The sequence below is a fragment of the Neophocaena asiaeorientalis genome, unplaced genomic scaffold (assembly GCF_003031525.2).
Source record: "Neophocaena asiaeorientalis asiaeorientalis breed wild unplaced genomic scaffold, Neophocaena_asiaeorientalis_V1.1 scaffold82, whole genome shotgun sequence".
Classification (NCBI taxonomy): domain Eukaryota; kingdom Metazoa; phylum Chordata; class Mammalia; order Artiodactyla; family Phocoenidae; genus Neophocaena; species Neophocaena asiaeorientalis.
The window spans coordinates 3,629,171-3,646,979 of record NW_020173068.1 but is presented as its reverse complement, the minus strand read 5'-3'; the positions used below and the strand labels follow the sequence as shown (position 1 = coordinate 3,646,979).

The following is a 17,809-nucleotide window of genomic DNA, read 5'->3' as shown; positions in this document are numbered from 1 at the left end:
TTCCTTCAGGTCTCAGCTCCAATGTCACTAACTCAAAAAGTCTTCCCTGACAGTTCATATAAAGTATCACCTCCCCTTACGCTATCCCCTTACTTTGCTTTATTTTTCATAATAGCATTTATCACTGTCTGGCATTTATCATATAAAGTTTTATTTTGTATGTATCTCTCCAATTAGTATGTAAGCTTCACGAGGAAGGAATGGCCTCTGCACTGGGCTCCATGCCTTAGCTCATCAATCACTCATTTGCTCACCCATGCAACAAACATTTATTAAGGGCCTGCTTTGCCACGCTCTGTGCTAGGTGCTGGGTGTACAAAGGTGAAAAAAACAGACATGGTCCATCCTCACTCAATCCTCAGGTCTGGGGAGCAGAAAGACCCATAAACACAGGGGTGGAAATACATTGATGGAGATGGACAGTGGGGCTGGGGGGACACAGAGGAGGCCCTTAATCCAGACGTGGAGCAGGGTGTGGTCAGGTCACCTCCTGGAGGAGGTGATGTTTAAGCTGTGACTGAGACCTCAGTGCATTGTTGTGGTTTTAGGACATAGCTACAAGTTCTTTGACATTCCTCCCATAAATTTCCTCCCTCTTGAATCTGGGCTGGTCTTCGTGATCTACTTGTAACTACTAGAATGCAGGAATGCGGCTGTAGGTTTCCAAGGCTAGGTCACACTGAACCACCGTAAGAAGTCCAACAGCCCTAAGACTGTCACATGATCAAGAAACCCCAAAACACGTGGAGGGACCACGCGCAGGTGCTCCAGGTAATACAGGCACTGCCAAGGCTCCAGACACATGAGTGAAGAAGGCTTCAGATGATTCCATCCCCTAGTCATTCAAGTCTTCCCAGGTGAGGCTCAGCCACCATGGAACGGAGACAAACTGCCCCCTCTTGCGCTGCCTGAATTCCTGACCCGCAGAGTCCATGAGCAAAATGAAATGACAGTTATTTGCACTATTCAGTTTTGGGGACAGTTTGTTATGCAGCAATTAAAACTAGAATAGTAGGATGAGGCAGATACGGGGGAAGGATAAAGCTTTCCAGACACCAGTGAGAGCAAGTGGGAAGACTCGGCAAGAGAGGCTGACGTGGAAGGAAGTCGGTTGTGGCTGGAGGGGTTGGGAGGAGAGAGGAGATAGACTGGCAAAAGCATGAAGGGCCTTGAAGGCGTTTAGACTTTATCCTGGGTCTCCAGACTGCAGCTCAAGGGATCATCTGAACACATAAATCTGACCACTGCTGCAAACTTTTCAGTGGTTCCCTATCACCTTCAGGATAAAGTCTAAAGTTCTTGGCCTGGCCTTCAAGGCTCTTTGCGGTTGACTACTGTCTTATAGACTCTTCCTCAGCTATCAGCTCTACCCAGTGAAAATGCCCTATCATGCCGTTTGTCTTTGCTCTTCTTGAGAAATTGGAGGGACTTTGGGCTAATCACTTTGCCTTTTGAGGACTCAGTTTCCCCATCTGTACAGTTAGGTGGTTGGACTAGAAGTGTTTAAGAGCATATCCAGCCTGGCTTTCCAGGAGCCTATGGAACCTGCCTGTCTAGCTTCTTCCAGGTTGCCTAGCAATGAACATCAATACTCTCCCCCTTCCTCAGAGGTTTCTTAGCAACCCAGTTTCTCACCCTCAATTGTTTTCAGGGTTTCCTACTAACTAAATGAATGTCAAGTTCTGCTTTTTCTCCTCCAAAAAAATCTGAGACCAAGGAATCTCTTTGGAGACCTGGATACAAACCCAGAATGGCAAGAAGCCTGGGTTTGAGTCAGTGGATGATCTGCTGTAACACTTAAAGAAGTTACCTGACATCTCTGGCTTTCATTTCAGATTATGAATACCTATCAGGCACTTTCCCTGTTCTCTTGTGTGTGTTTGAGTCAACTACTAAATTTATTCACTCTTTCAACAAATCTTTACTGAGTGCCTACTCTGTGCCAGGCACTGTCCTAAGAACTGGGAATTCATCAATGAGCAAACCAGACATAATCCCTGCCTTCATGGAGCTTACACTCCGGTGGATGGAAACACACAGTCAAGAAACTGATAAATCTATACAATAATGTCATGTAATGAAGGCGGTAAAGTATGAGGAGAGGCTACTATTTCAGACGAGGTGGTTGCATCAGTCAAGAGAGGCTAGGAAAGCCAGGAGAGGAAGGGCAGAAAAACCCTAGCTTCTCCCTTTTTCCCACCCACCTCCGCCTCCCATTGGCTGAGCTCAGCTGGAGGCCAGCTGGCAAGGGAGGCTGTGAAATACAGCCTCCAGGGGTCAGCTCTCCAGAGCAGGGAAAGAACAAGGAATGGACTGGAAGACAAAAAGGTCCAGAGCTGCCTTGTGACCCTTGGGAGGTCCACAGGTTTTTTCAGTTCACTTCCTGCCTATAAGCTGTTGGGGACCCTAGGATCTTTTTTTTTTTTTTTTTTAACATTTTAACAAAAATTGTGGTAAGATATACATAACATAAAATTTACCATCTTAATCATTTTTTAGGTGTACTGCTCAGTGGCATTAAGTAGCCACATTGTTGGGTAACCACCACCACTGTCAAAACTAAAACTCTCTGCTCAGGAATCCGATAATTGCCCATTTACCCGTCTCTCCAGCCCCAGGCAACCACCATTCTCCTTTCCGAATCTATGAATTTGACTACTCTACGTACCTCATATAAGTGGAATCATACAGTATTTGTCTTTTTGTGACTGGTTTACTTCACTTAACAAAAGGTCCTCAAGGTTCATCCATGTTGTAGCATGTGTCAGAACTTTCTTCTTTTTTAAGACTGAATAATATTCCATTGTATGCATATACCACATTTTTGTTTATCCATTCATTCGTGGACAGGCACGTGGGTTGCTTCCTCCTTTCGGCTATTGTGAAGAACATTGCTATGAATGGGTGTGCAAATACCCCTTCAAGACACCCTGCTTTCAGTTCTTTTAGGCATATATCCAGAAGTGGAGTTGCTAGATCATAGGGTAATTCTATTTTTAATTTTCAAATTATTGCCATACCGTTTTCCATAGCAGCTACACCATTTTGCATTCTCACCAACATTGCATAAGGGTTCCAGTTCCTCCACATCCTCGCCAACCCTTGTCATTTTCTGTTTTTGCTTTGGTTTTTTTTGATAGTAGCCATGCTAATGGATGTAAGTTCCTAGGATTATTTTGAGATTTGAACAGTCATAGGCTTTTTATCCCAGGCTTGTGATTTTTTTTTGGCAGACAGTTAACTCAAAAACTTAGGCTTCAGGACTTCCCTGGTGGTCCAGTGGTGAAGAATCTGCCTTACAATGCGGGGGACGCGGGTTCGATTCCTGGCCAGGGAACTAAGATCCCACATGCCACGGGGCAGCTAAGCCCATGTGCCACAACTACAGAGCCCACGGACCCTGGAGTCTGCACGCCACAACTAGAGAGAAGCCCGCACACCGCATCGAAAGATTCCCGCATGCCTCAATGAAGATGCTGCATGCCATAACTAAAAACCTGACACAGCCAAAAATAAATAAAAATAGATAAATAAATAATAAATAAATCTTTAAAAAAACCCACTTAGCCTTCTTATCCATTTGACTATACCCAGTTTCATGTACAAAACCATACCCACAATATGTTTCAACACATAGTCCTTAAGTTTGCTTTGTTTCTCTGCTTTCTTACCACAAAGAGCTCTTTTTTTTTTGGAGGGGGGCTTGTGTGGGGTTTTTTAAAAATATTTATTTATTTATTTGTTTATTTTGGCTGCGCTGGGTCTTAGTCGCAGCACGTGCAATCTTTTAGTTGCAGCATGCAGGATCTTTAGTTGCGGCATGCATGTGGGATTTAGTTTCCCGACCAGGGATTGAACACAGGCCCTCTGCATTGGGAGCACGGAGCCTTACCCACTGGCCCACCAGAGAAGTCTGTATGTGTTTGGTATTTTTAAATTTAATTTTTAGTTTTTATTGGAGTAGCAGTGTTTGCGGTATGCGGGCCTCTCACCGTTGTGGCCTCTCCCGTTGCAGAGCACAGGCTCCGGACGCGCAGACTCAGAGGCCGTGGCTCACGGGCCCAGCCGCGCCGCGGCATGTGGGATCTTCCCGGACCGGGGCACGAACCCGTGTCCCCTGCATCGGCAGGCGAACTCTCAACCACTGAGCCACCAGGGAAGCCCTGTGTGTATCTTTTTTATTGGAGTAGCAGTGATATACAATGTTTGTGAGAATCTTTTTCACTTATACATATACATATACATATATATGTATTCATCTTAGGATTCTTTTCTTATATAGGTTATTACAGACTGTTGAGTAGACCTCCCTTGCTATACAGTAGTTCCTTGTTGATTACCTATTTTACTTTATTTTATTTATTCTTATTGGAGTGTAGTTGCTTTACAATAGTGTGTTAGTTTATACTGTACGACAAAGTGAATCAGCTATATGTGTACATGTATCCCCTCTTTTTTGGATTTCCTGCTCATTTAGGTCACCACAGAGCACTGAGTAGAGTTCCCTGTGCTATACAGTAGGTTCTCATTAGTTATCTGCTTCATACATAGTGTCAATCCCAATCTCCCAGTTCATCCCACCCCCACCCCCCCTTATCCCCTTGGTATCCATACGTTTGTTCTCTACGTCTGTGTCTCTATTTCTAAAGAGCTCTCTTGATTGAATGGCAGCTCTCAGGAATAATTAGGTGGTAAAGCCACACCCTTTATATGATCTTGGCCCTCAACCATGTTGTCCATCGGAGAAGTTTTACAGAGTGTTTTCATCCAAACCCTTTAAAAATTCAATCTTTAAAAAAAAAAAAGAAAAATTCAATCTCTTACTCTAATTAACTTTAGCCCAAGATACTTTAATCAACAGAGAAGTTTTTTTAAATGGGTGTGAAGGCCCTTAACTTAATCTATGCCCTGAAACATTTTAATGAATTAATAGATTCTACTGTGCTCACACCTCTTTAAAGCTCATTTCTTTCCATTTGGGGTCTAGAAGCATTAGAATTTTCCAACTCTGCAAGAATCTAAATTTCTGAACTCTGTTTCCTTTTATTTCTGTTTGCAAATCAGCCTATTCTCTTCTTTTTTTTTTAATAGATGGCACTGTCTTTCTCTTATATAAATTTATTTATTTATTCATTTATTTAATCTCTGGCTGCATTGGGTCTTCACTGCTGCATGCGGGTTTCCTCTAGTTGCTGAGACTGGAGGCTACTCTTTGTTGCGGCATGAAGGTTTCTCATTGTGGTGGCTTCTCTTGTTGCAGAGCACAGCCTCTAGGTGCACGGGCTTCAGTAGCTGTGGCACGTGGGCCCAGCAGCTGTGGCACGTGGGCTCAGCAGTTGTGGTTCATGGGCTCTAGAGTGCAGGCTCAGTAGTTGTGGTGTATGGGCTTAGTTGCTCCGCAGCATGTGGGATCTTCCTGGACGAAGGCTCGAACCCGTGTCCCCTGCATCGGCAGGCGGATTCTTAACCACTGCTCCACCAGGGAAGCCCAGCCCATTCTCTTCTGAGCTCATCTCACTCTTGAATATTCAAATAAATGCAGCCAAAGGCACCCCTGTAGTCAGCTTCCCAAGTTACTGCAGTAAAAGTGTTACTAAATGTTTTGGTTCTGTAGAACAAGGATTGCCAGCTGCCCTGCCTGTGGCCCCAACCACTAAGGCAGTGACACACACTTTGGTTTTGGTAAGTACCCTACTTCTGGTACCAATTTCTTAATCAGTCAGAATAGGCTGGATTATGACATAGTAACAAATTAACTCTGAAATATCAGCAGGTTGACATAGTAAAGGCTTATTTTTTACTTAAACATATTCTGATATTGTGACGCTCCAAAGCAGCTTTCTCCACTCAGAGACTCAGCAATCCCATCTACCTCCATCTTCTGATTCTACCATGTCAACACGTAGCCTCCACAATCGTCACGGCAGGAGGAAAGATAACTGGAGGGTCATGCACCAGCTCTTAAATGCTCTAGCAGTTCTAAAACACGGCCGCCACATTATTTAACATTTCTCCTACTGAGAGTGGGGAGTATGTCTCCTCTTCTCAAATCTGGCCTCTGTGACTGAAAGAATAGAGTAGAAGTGACACTGAGCCACCTTCTAGACTCTAGCCTTGAGAAACTTGTAGCTTTCACCTCTTCTCTCCTGGAATACTCATTCTTGGGATCCAGCCACCAGGCTGCAAGGAAGCTTGAGAAACTGTGGAAGGTCCTACAAGGAGAAGAACTGAGGCCCCTGGTCCTCAGACCCAGGTGAGCTCCCACCTGGCAGCCATTACCAGCTTGCCAGCAATTTCAGCAAGCCATCCTGGGAGTGGCTCTTTCCAGCCCCCAGTCAAGTCACCCCAGGCGATGCTAAGTGGTGCAGACTTCCCACTGAGGCCTGCCAGTTGCAGATTTGTGAGCAAAATAATGATCATTGTTGTTTTAAGTCACTAAGTTTTGGGTTGGTTTGTTATATAATAACAACCAGAACAAATGCTTTGGCCCAGAAGTGACATGCATCACTCACTCTGCTCATAGCTCATTGGCCAGAACAAATCCCATGGCTTTGTCTAACCTCCAGTGTGGAGCACATAGAAATTTGGTGAGCGGTGTATGTCTCTATCACAGTGATGCAATAAAACCTCTTTGGTAAGTTGACATATGGGCAGAGATCTGAATAAAGCCAGAAATTAGCTATACAGATATCTAGAGAAAAGAAAGAGAGGCAGAGAAGCAAACACGTGCAAAGGCTCCGAAGACTTGAGGTAGGAGTTTGCCCACTGTGCTGGGTTCATTCAAGGAAAAGCAAGGGGGCCAGTGTGGCTGGAGTCCAGCAAGTGAGGGAATGGAAGAGATGAGATCAAGGAGGGAAGTAAGGTTGTGGGGGAAGGGCAATTAGAGGCCACAGTAAGGACTGGTTTAGCATATCTACTGCTGCATAGCAAACAATCTCACAACGTATACCTTATAGCAACACCATTTTATTGTCTTGCAAGATTCTGTGGGTTTATGGGATCCGGTGGGATGGTTCTTTTGTTCATGTGACGTCACCTGGGGGCTCAAGTGGGCTGGAACATTCAAGATGACTCACTCACGTGATGCTGCCCAATACAATAGCTGGTGCTAGCTGTGAGCTGCAAGTTTGGCTGGGGCTGTTGACTGGAGCATCTACATGTGGCCTCTCCGTGTGTCCTGGGCTTCTTCTGCATGGGGACTGGGGTCCAAGAGAGAGAATTCCACAAGTGAGTGTTCCACAATGCGGGGAAAGCTGGTCCTCTTGAAAGTCAGGTCCAGAGCTGGCACGGCATTACTTTCACCCCATTCTATTGGTTAAAGCAGTTGCTGGGTCAGCTCAGATGAGGAGGAGCAGAGTGACGAAGAGTGTGTGGCCATCTTTTTTTTTTTTTTTTAGGTACACGGGCCTCTCACTGCTGTGGCCTCTCCCGTTGCGGAGCACAGGCTCCGGACGCGCAGGCTCAGCAGCCATGGCTCACGGGCCCAGCCGCTCCGCGGCATGTGGGATCTTCCCGAACCGGGGCGCGAACCCGTGTCTCCTGCATCGGCAGGTGGACTCTCAACCACTGCGCCACCAGGGAAGTCCCTTGTGGCCATCTTTAACCCACCAGTCTTTCCCTTTTACCTGGAGTAAGATGAGATGCCATGGAGGGTTTTGAGCAGAGGAATGAGAGAATCTGACTCACAGTTTAAAGGATCATCGTGGCTGCCATGTAGAGAAGAGACCACTAGGGGCAGGGCAAAAGCACTGGGGGGATGGGGATGGATGTGGGGGTCTGAGATGGCAGTAGTCATGCCCAAAGTAGGGCCCTGGCAACAAGATTTGTACCACTGACACTTGGTTGACCAATATGGTGACCCCTAGTCACATGTGGCTATTTAAAATTAAATTTAGAGTAATTAAAATTATATAAAATTTAGAATTCGGTTCCTTAGTTGCAATAGCCACATTTCTTTCTTTTTCTTTTCTTTTCTTTTTTTTTTTGGCCACGCTGTGTGGCATGAGGGATCCTAGTTCCCCGACCAGGGATTGAACCCGTGCCCCCTACATTGGGAGCGCAGAGTCTTAACCACTGGACCCCCAGGGAAGTCCCTCTAGCCACATTTCAAATGCTTAATAGCCAAATGTGGCAAGTGGCGCCAGTATAGGCAACACAGATATAGAACACTTCCATCTTTGCAGAAACTTCTATTGGATGGTACTGGCTTAGACCTTCTCATCTCTTACGAGTTTGCACATCTAACATCTTTAACTACAGGATCCCACATTCTGACCTCAGACTCCCTTCCTTCCCATCCACTTATTTTTAGACTGCATTGAGCTCTTCAGTCTGGATTCCCTGAGTCTTCTCCAGATCCATCTGCTCCCCGCCTGGGCTGCCTTGGCATCCTTCCCCAACAAGCCAGGATCCATCGTGAGGTCCATCATGGGAACTGCTCTCTCCCTTGCTCTCTGCATCACCCATCACCCTCTCCTCTGCCTCGCCAGGAGCTGGGGTACCAGAAGCCTTCTTCTTCTCTCCCAGGTCTCCTGACACTGCCCAAAAAAGTCACAGCTATGCAGACCCCTGTCTCCACAGATCATGGCCTCAGAGCCATCAGAGCAAATTCAGCTTCTGTCATGTTGCGGCAGGCCTTGGGCAAGTGACTTACCTTCCCAAACCCAGGGTTTGTCATCTGTAAAATGGGGATTATCAGAGCTCCTATCTCATAAGATTATTGAGAAGTCAAATTATCCTGGCACGTAATAAATTCTCAGTAAGTGATATCCATCGCCATCCTCATCATCATTATTACTGAGTGTTCCAAATCTTTACCACTCTTTAAAAAATTATGGTAAAATAGACGTAACATGAAATTTATCACTAGCAGCATTTGGTACATTCATAACGTCGGGCAACCATCACCACCATCTAGTGCTGGAATGCCTCCATCACCCCAGAAGGAAGCCCATCAAGCAGTCACTCCCCATTCCTCCCTTAACGCAGCCCCAGGAACCGCTAGTCTGCTTTCTGTCTTTATGGATTTTCTGAGCCTGGATATTTCATATATATGGAATCATAGAATATGTGGCCTTTGTGTCTGCTTCACCACCCTTTGAAAGGGTGTTGAACTAAAACCTTTCTATTTTGGCGGTCAAATGCTCTACCCTGGAGCTATACCCCCCCCAAAAAAAACCTTCCTCTTTCTTAACTGATAACGCCTCTTGTTTTCCTCAAGAACATTCAGTTTAACGCGTTTCGTGTCACTCAACTTCCTACCCTCCTCACCCATAAACAATAAAGATAGTAGTAACAATGACAATAGTGTATTGAGTTCTTATTCTGTTCCGGGTGCTTTGCTAAGTGTTTTATATACACAACTCATTTCACTCTTATAACCCCTTTGAGACACGATTGCTGATATTATCTCTATTTTACAGTTAGGGAAACTGAGGCTCAGAGCATTGAGATCATGTAAGCAGAGAGTGGCCGAACCAGGGATTCAAATCCGGATCTAACTCCAGAGTTCAACTCACAAACACCAACCTGCATCTCTTCTCAGTGGCCCTCCTCCTCTCCTTCCCCAGGTCTCAGAGGGTACTGGATCTTTCCTATGCTGCTGGCTCAATGCCAGACCATCCACCTATACATTCGACCTCATCCCTTCCCATCACCTCCCCAACCTCAGCCATCCCCTCTCTCATATTGTCGGAGCTGAAGCTGATTCTAACAGATGTGGAGTAGAATCACCTGGTTGCTTCTTTGTTCCCTTGTCTGATGCTTGAACTGGGATAGCTCGAAGGCCAAGCTCAGTTGGGATGGTGGTGACTTCTGTGGGTTCTCCATGTTATTTTGGCTTTCTCTTAGCATGGCAGCCTCAAGGCAGGCAGACTTCTTGCATTAGCACCTCAGGTCTCCAAGAGCTAGAGTTCCAGGAGGAGTGCCTGTCCTCTCATGTCGTGGCCTCGGAAGTCAGAGCATCACTTCCACCATACTCTATTGGTTGAAGCAGTCATCAGCTCACCCGAGATACAAAGAGAGGGTACCTAGATCCCACCTTGCTGCAGGAGAAGTGCTAAGGAATTTGCAGCCGTGTTTTAAAACGGCTGCAGGTTGTTTCCAATCTTCTGCTATTCCTGCACTTCATTTTACCCCCCTCCCCCGCAACAACTCTTGAATCCATTCATTTCTGTGCAAGCCCACTAGGCCAAGACATTGTCATCTCTGACATGGGGCCTCCTTACGGATTTCTTTCCTACCTCCGTTGGGCTTTTTATCCTGTTCTTCCCAGGGATCGACAGCCAGAGGGATCTTTTCAGAGTGCAGATCAGATCACACCCCTCCCCTCTTTACAACGCTTCCATGGCTCCCTACTACTCTTGGGTTGAAGTCCAGACTCCTTACCTGGGCTTGTGAGGCCCTGAAGGGTCTCACGTCTGCCTGCCTCTCCAGGTTCATCTCCTGTCACATGGGAGGGCTTCAGTCTTGAGCTCTAGGAATTCCTCTCTCTCTCTCTCCCTCTCTCTCTCTCTCTCTCTCTCACACACACACACACACACACACACGGCACACACACACACGGTTAAATGGCTGTAGTACGTATATAGCACTTAGAGAAGTACTTTGCTCACACTCAGCATTATATTCGCTGTTTTTATTAGTCTGTGTTCAGTAGATGTTTATTGAGCTGCCTGCTCAATGCCAAGTGCCCTGTGAGGCTCGGGGATACAACAGTGAAGGAACAGGATGTGTCTCCACCTTGCAGAGTTTATGCATCCCTGTGTCCCCGGCTCACAGCCCAAGGAGAGACGGAACGGACACTCAGGGCACAAAAGCACGTGTGCACAATGGTGCCTGAAGAAGCTTGGAGAGGTGTGGTGACTTTGCCAAGCCCATAGAGTGAACATGGGACAAAGCCAAGGCTGTGGGTGGGCACACGACAAAGGAATGAAGTAGACTCAGCTGCCTGGCAAGGGCTGGCTCTCCAGGGAGATGGGCCAGAGGACACACTGTCCAGGACGGAGCTAGGGGTAGGTTGGGAGAGAGAACAAGGGAGGATCCTTCCAGAAGGGAAAGGACTTGTCTCTCCCAGCAGCTTCTCTCCAACTCCAGCTCCCTTCTCAAGATAAGGGGCGCTGATCCTCAGCAAGGGGTAGGGGCTCGAAGAGGGAAAGAATGGAGAGAGGATGGGGGACTCAGTGAGAGTGTGAGGACTGCAGTCAGATAAGGGGCTCCTGATGGAGGCAGGAGGGGACTTCCTGGTAGGGACCCGGCGGGAGAGAGGTGGGGCTCAACGAGAGAGCCAGGAGTCTATGAAGAGGATGGGGGCGCAGCCAGTAGATGAGCGTTTGTACGCTGGGGTGAGGGCTCCATGAGGGGGATGGAGGCCCAGAGAGGAACAGAGGATACAGTGCAGAAATGAAGGCTCAATGAAGTCAAGCGTCTTCAGTCAAATGGTTGGGAGATTGAGGGAGTGATGGGACAGTCAGACGAGGAGTTTGAGGGACTGCATGAGGGGGTGGGGTCGAGGGATATGATGGGGTCCCCGCGAGGGCCCTGGGGTCTCAGAGAGAGAAGGGAACTCTTGGAAGGGGACCAGGGCTCGCAATCCTGCAGGGGTCCGAAATCTGCAGAGCCAGCCCTCAGGGCGCGCCGGCGCCCCCCCACCCGTGTCACCCCCGCCCCCCAACTGCGGCGCAGGCGCCAACACAACCTGCGTCTGCTCTGCTTGCGTTCCCGCTCCCGCTCGGCGGAGACTGCGGACGGAGAGGTGAGCTCAGCCCTGCCCCACGCTCGGCCCGACCCCCACCCCGCCTCCTCCCAGGATCTGGAGAACCCCCAGCCCGGCCGTGTCCCGCCTCGGGCGGGACGGCGGCGCCCCAGCCCTGGTGTGCCTCGGGCTTTGCGAGGTAGGGTCTCGGGGAAGTAGCAGGGGCAGAGGTCTCGCCAGCCCAACGCCCGGAGACACTTCAGGGTTGGTAGGCTGGGCGGAGGCCTCAGAGGACAAGACCCCACCCACCTCTGCAGAAAACCCATTCCCGGCCCTCTTTGCCTCAGTTTCCCTCTAGGGGAAAGGATGCACTTAATCTCAACTGGGTAACTGGTGGTCGGCTCAGAAACAGTGTGCGGTGGGGGCGGGGGAAGTTGGCCTGATTTCTCTGGCCTCACCCCCCAAGACAGCGTCCCTTCAGGCCTGAGCTACACTGGACGCTGGAGTGCGCGGGTCTGGGGGTCTGGGAAGGAGAACTGAGCGAGGCCCCATAAATACGAGAGATTCCACCCATCTTCGGGCACTCGTGGCTGTCACCACTCGCCTCCTCGCCGCAGCCTCCACCCCTCGGACCCAGTAGCTCCGTCCTCTTCCCTCTCCCTTCTCACGGAGCTCCTCCCCCATCCCGCCTAAGGACAGCTCCCCAGCAGTTCCTTGGCAACCCTGGTCCGGGGCTCTCAGCATCGTCTCCCACCCTCCCCCAGACCGCCAGTCCGCCTCCCGGCAACCCTAAAAGGAGGGGGAGGGACCCGGTCGAGGGGGAGGCAGCGTCAAGGTCACCTTCCCGCTCCGATGCCAGCAGGATCGGGTGAAGTGTATTTGGAGGAGAGGGACAGTGAGCTGCACGGGAGGAGGAGCTAACCCTGGCCTATAATCCCTGAGCTCCCTCCCCGCCCCGTCCCCTAGGATCTTCGGTTAATGTTCTTTGCCCTGATGCCCACCGCCCCGCCGGCCGGGATGAGGAAGCCGAAATCTCCCGGGGCGGTGCCCGCTCTGGCCACACCCTCTGCAGAGCCCCACCCCTCCCCCTCCCCTATTCCCTCGAGCGCCGGCTCTTCCCCCCACCACTCGCCCTCTTCTTTCTCTGTCTTTGGCTTTTGATTCTCTGCCTTTCCCCATTGTATGTCAGTGGGGGTGGGGGGTATTGTCTCTTACCCCTGTTCCCTTTTTCCCCCTGAGTTTTGGGTGAGGGCTGTGGAGAGCTGTGATTTATAGACAGGCTTTAACGCAGCACTTCTGTGTGCTGGTGTGGCTCCACAGAATCACCTCCAACACACACTGTGGCTGTGTGTGTGTGTGTGTGTGTGTGTGTGTGTGTGTGTGTGTGGTGTGTCTGAGTGTCTGTCTCTTTGTGCTGTGTGTCTAGCTCTGTGTGTCTCTATGTGGTATATGTGTGCCCGTCTGTATATGTCTGTGGTGTTGTGTGTGTGTGCGTCTATCTGTGTATGTCTCTGGTGCGTGTGTGTGTTTCTCTGTGCTGTGTGTCTGTGTGCTGGTGAGTCTCTCTACACAGGGATTTGAGGATCACATCTGGAAATGAGAGGAGACTAGAAATTTGTCTTATCCTTCAGTGTAAGCACATTGCTTCATTTTGTTTGAAACTGCTCAGAGGGACTGAGGGCCATCATGGGATGGGGGGGAGCCCAGTCCTTCCCCAGCAACCCCCACCCCCTTTGCTTTTAGTCCTAAGGATGTTTGGATACACAAGGACCTTCCATTCCCTAGGCCTCAGTGTCTCCGTTTGTGAAAAGAAAGGTCCTCAGATAGGTTTCTTTAGACATCTAACGTTGAGCCTGAGAACACCTAAGCCTGAGGACCCCTGACTTTCACCTTCTGTGGAGTCAAGATTCCTTGGGACTTGGAGATTGTTGCCTTCTGAGGGGCAGCCCTGGGGAGGGATCTTTTAGGACCTTGCAGCTTGGGGAGCTCCACCCGATTGGACGAGTGTCAACCGTGTCACTTTCAGCCCAGAATACCTTGAAAGGCAGGGAAATTAAGGGGAAGAGATTTGAAGAGGAGATGGGGATAAGAAGCTCTCACTCTAGACATGGGGCTCTAGAAGTTCAGGATAAAATAATAATGAAGAAATTACAGTAATAATAGTCACAGAAGCTATCATTTCTTGGCACCGGACACAAAACTGTATAAAGCAGGTATGGTTATCAGCTGTGTTTTACAGATGAGGAAACTGAGGCTTAGAGAGGTGAAAGCACTTGTCTGACATCACACAGCCGAGAAGTGGTGATCCTGGATTCCAATCCAGACAGTCCGGCTCCAGAACCCACAGTTCCAGCCACTGGGTGGCCCCCACAGGAAACATGCAAATTTATTGCCACCTACGAAGTGCCAGGCTGTGGGCTAAGCACTCAGTGCCTTGGCTCATTCGCGCTCTACTCAGACCAGGATTCCGGAAGGACGGGCTCTGCTGTGGGTGTGAGCTCTCTAAAATGGGTGGAGAGGTGAAAGTAGCACAAAGATTCCGGGGGCCTTGGAGAGTCACCATGGGCAACACTCACTGCCCCCTCCCTCTGTCCACTGCACCCGGCCTACCCCACAGGGACCCAGGATGCCAAGCTGCGAGCGTCCCTGTGGCTGCAGCCGAGGCCCCAACGTGGAAGATGGCAAGTGGTATGGGGTCCGCTCCTATCTGCACCTCTTCTACGAGGACTGTGCAGGTACCCCCCTCAGCGATGACCCTGAGGGGCCTCCTGTACTGTGCCCTCACCGACGTTGGCCCTCACTGTGCTGGAAGGTAAGGTGGAAGGAGGAGCAATTCCTGTGATTTCCTGTGGTTTCAGGGAGGAGGTGGGATCAGTGGATAGAAAGAAGAGGGGCTGCGTAGCAATTAGGGGTCTTGCATGTTCAAACAAGAGGAAACCCAACTCAAATGAGTTTCAACAATAAAGGGAAAATATTGCTCATTTTATAGAAGAGACCAGAGGTTGGGGGCCTTCAGGCAAAGTTCGCTCCAGCAGTTCAAAGCATCACACTGAGGACTCAAGATTTCCTTCAGGCTCCCCGTGGTACCCCCATCCTTGCAGCCCATTAGTTTGAGGCTCTCCCCATGTGTTCTCCAAATGACTGCTCCCAAGCTGACCCTCAGTCTCTCACTCCACACCTTCCAAGGGAAATCAGAATTTCAACCAGTATTTCTTTCAGAAAAGAAACAATGCTTTTCACTTCCAGAAGGCCTGGCAAGTATTGCATTGGCTCTGACTGGGTCACTTGCCCAGCCCTGAGCTAATTACTGTGGCCAGAGGGATGGTATATGCTGACTGGCAGGAAGAAGGGTTCACCTCACTTAAATCTTCCTGTGGCTTCCCAAAGATATACTGGGGGACTGTTGCCAGGACAGTAGAAGATGTGAGAGAAACGAACAGTCAATGTCCATACCAGCCATGGAGAGTGGTCAGTTAGGGAGCACCATGTGAGTAAAGGCATGGGAGTGGCAGTGAGCTGGGTCCCTACAATGCTCTTTGATAAATACTAAAGGAAGCCTGAGACAGAGGGTCCCTCCTCTCTGCTTTCAAAAGGCTTCGCTCTAGTGGGAAGGCGAGGTGCCAACCTGCACAGAGAATGCACAACCTCAGGCCAGGTGTGCAGAGGATGGCAGGAGAGGAAATGCCCTCAGTGCCTGGGGTGATCAGGGAAGACTTCCAGGAGAAAGTACGTATTTTAAGTTTTTGAGCATCTTCTTATTGCCAAGCAGTGTGCTAGGATCTTGGGGATACAGAATTTAAGACGATGTGGTCCCTGTCTTTGAGGAGCTCCTAGCTGTGGTTCATTTAGTCATTCTGCAAACATTCGCTCAGCTACTGCTGGGTACCAGCACCATGCTAGGCATGGAAGACACCTTGGGAGCCAAAACAGGCAGTCTCTAATCTCATGGCTTTCCCAGCTCTCAGTCCAGTGTAGCAGGCAGACAGACATCACTTACATAGTAACCAAGGTACACGTCCAGGTGTGCACCAAGGTGAGTGCACTGAAGAGCAAATGGGCACAGCGTTTGCATGAGTGCAGAGCTGGGGACTTGACCCAGTCCAGGGGCATCCTGGAAGGCTTCCCTGAGGAGGTGAGGTTTGAGATGCATGTGATCTGAGGGATGTGTAGAAGTTAACCCGACAGAGGGATAGAGGTAGAGGGTAGATGGGACAGGGGGATAAGATGGGACCCAAATGATGATTCAGGGGGACTGAAGGCTGGCAGAAGAAGTCCACTGCTAGGTGGGAGCTGAAAGGGAAATTAATTCAGAGGCCTCAAGATTTCAAATAGAACGTGATAGTTTGTGCCCTTGTCAATTAGATCCTAACAGGTGTGTCTATGATCTCGTCTTTTAAGGTTGGACCAAGGGGTTACCTTTAAGTCCAATTGGGATCCAAGGTTATCCCTTGGCCTGGGGCCCCAGCTGACCCTGACTGCCTCCCGATCTGTCTGCTTCTCTCCAGATCAGCTTATCCTCAGGTACCCTGCTTCTGCTACTGGGTTTGGCAGCCCTGACCACTGGCTATGCAGTGCCCCCCAAGTTGGAGGGCATCGGAGAGGGCGAGTTCCTGGTGTTGGATCAGCGGGCAGCCGACTACAACAAGGCTCTGGGCACCTGCCGCCTGGCAGGCACAGTGCTCTGTGGGGCAGCCGGGATCTTGCTGGCCATCTGCATGTTCTGGGCCACGACTGGCTGGCTGAGCCAGGACCCCAAGGCAGAACCCTTGGACAGTGAAACCGATGGCCACATGGAGGTCTTCGGGGACGAGCTGGAGCAGCAGTTGTCCCCCATTTTCCACGACGCCAGTGGCCGGTCTTGGTTCTCACCACCCGCCAGCCACTTTGGGCAATCCTCTGTGCAGACCATCCAGCCCAAGCGGGACTTTTGAGTTGCCCTCACGGCCAGAGGAGGAGCCAGGCCTGGGGTCTGGACCCTTCCTCCGCCCCACCACATCCAACCTTCTCATTGTCTCCCTAACTTCCCCCTTTCAATGGGGCCCCTTCCATCTAAGCCCCCAGAAAGCCCAACTCCAGGTCAGAAAGTCTGGAGCTCACATCTCTGTGTCCCCTTCCCAGAGGTAGGGCCCTAAGTCCTCCAAGATGCCAGCCTTCCCTGAGTCACCCCAAAACTTCCCACCCATTCCTCCTTTCCAAAGCCATTCAGGGGCAGAAAACTCCCTCAACCTATCCCCACTCTTTCCTCTGTATGACCTTGGGCAAACCCCTTACCCTTTCAGACCATCAGTTCCTGCCGCTGCATTAATGAAGGATTTGGACCAGATTCTAGAGTTCCATGACTTTCTATTTCTCCCCAGGATATAAGTATTACCTTCCATAGGCAAAGATAAGGGGAGGGGTAGTGGGGTCATTCTTATCCACTGACCCCTCCCTCTGTCAGCTGCACCAGGAGGCCTCAGGATGGGTCCAGGATGCTCACTTGGACCAGGATGGTGCAAAAACATTTCCTCCTTACAGTATGTTTCCTATACATCTTGGCATCAGAGCCCCCAGCCCACCCCATCCTGAACGATTATTAACCCCAGTTTACAGATGAGGTGGTGGAGGGAGGCTGACAGTCTGCGGGAACTCGGACCCACGTCTGTAGACTCCTGGAACAGATCTTGTTCCACATTGGGAGCAGGACCCCACACCTTCCTGGCTTCCAGGGGACCCGCAGGGGTGGCACAGTTTCGGCCCAGAGAGACGCTGATGCCTAATGGTCCCAGGTGGCTCAGAAGATACTTTGGACATGCATGTAAATGGTCTCTAAGAGCCAGGGGGCAGGAGAACTGGGATGTATTTGCCCCTCCGAGTCCACCCACCTAGAAACCATCACCCACAGGTCCTGACCTCACCCTGTACAAATGTGCCCTCCTGGAGGCACCAACCCCTTCATCCTTCAGGCTCCCCAGCCAGATGCATCATCTCTGTTCTCTACCACTAGGGGGAGCTCCAAGACAGCTGGAGAGAGATGCCCAAGGCTCATGCCTCTACCCTCCCCCTTTAGTCTCAAGGTGGTGGGGATGGGGGTGGGGGCAGCCCTCCTGGGTGGGTCCTCTCTCCTCCTCCACAAAG

The 17,809-nt window shown here is 49.9% G+C and overlaps 1 protein-coding gene across 1 annotated transcript; it reads left to right on the top strand.

Moving 5' to 3' along the window:
• Positions 1-11,458: 11,458 nt before the first annotated feature.
• On the top strand, positions 11,459-16,623 carry NRSN2 (neurensin 2). Its single transcript, XM_024743318.1, has 3 exons — positions 11,459-11,752; positions 14,310-14,504; positions 16,198-16,623. Exons 1-3 carry the CDS (start codon positions 11,459-11,461, stop codon positions 16,621-16,623), a joined length of 915 nt encoding a protein of 304 aa, XP_024599086.1.
• Positions 16,624-17,809: the final 1,186 nt, after the last annotated feature.

Bases quoted from the DNA above. Each gene is read 5' to 3' on its own strand.
- NRSN2 (XM_024743318.1), top strand. From the start codon at position 11,459: ATGGGACAGTCAGACGAGGAGTTTGAGGGACTGCATGAGGGGGTGGGG. The intron at 11,753-14,309 runs GTGAGCTCAGCC...CCTACCCCACAG, and splicing joins CGGAGACTGCGGACGGAGAG to GGACCCAGGATGCCAAGCTG. The intron at 14,505-16,197 runs GTAAGGTGGAAG...GCTTCTCTCCAG, and splicing joins GGCCCTCACTGTGCTGGAAG to ATCAGCTTATCCTCAGGTAC.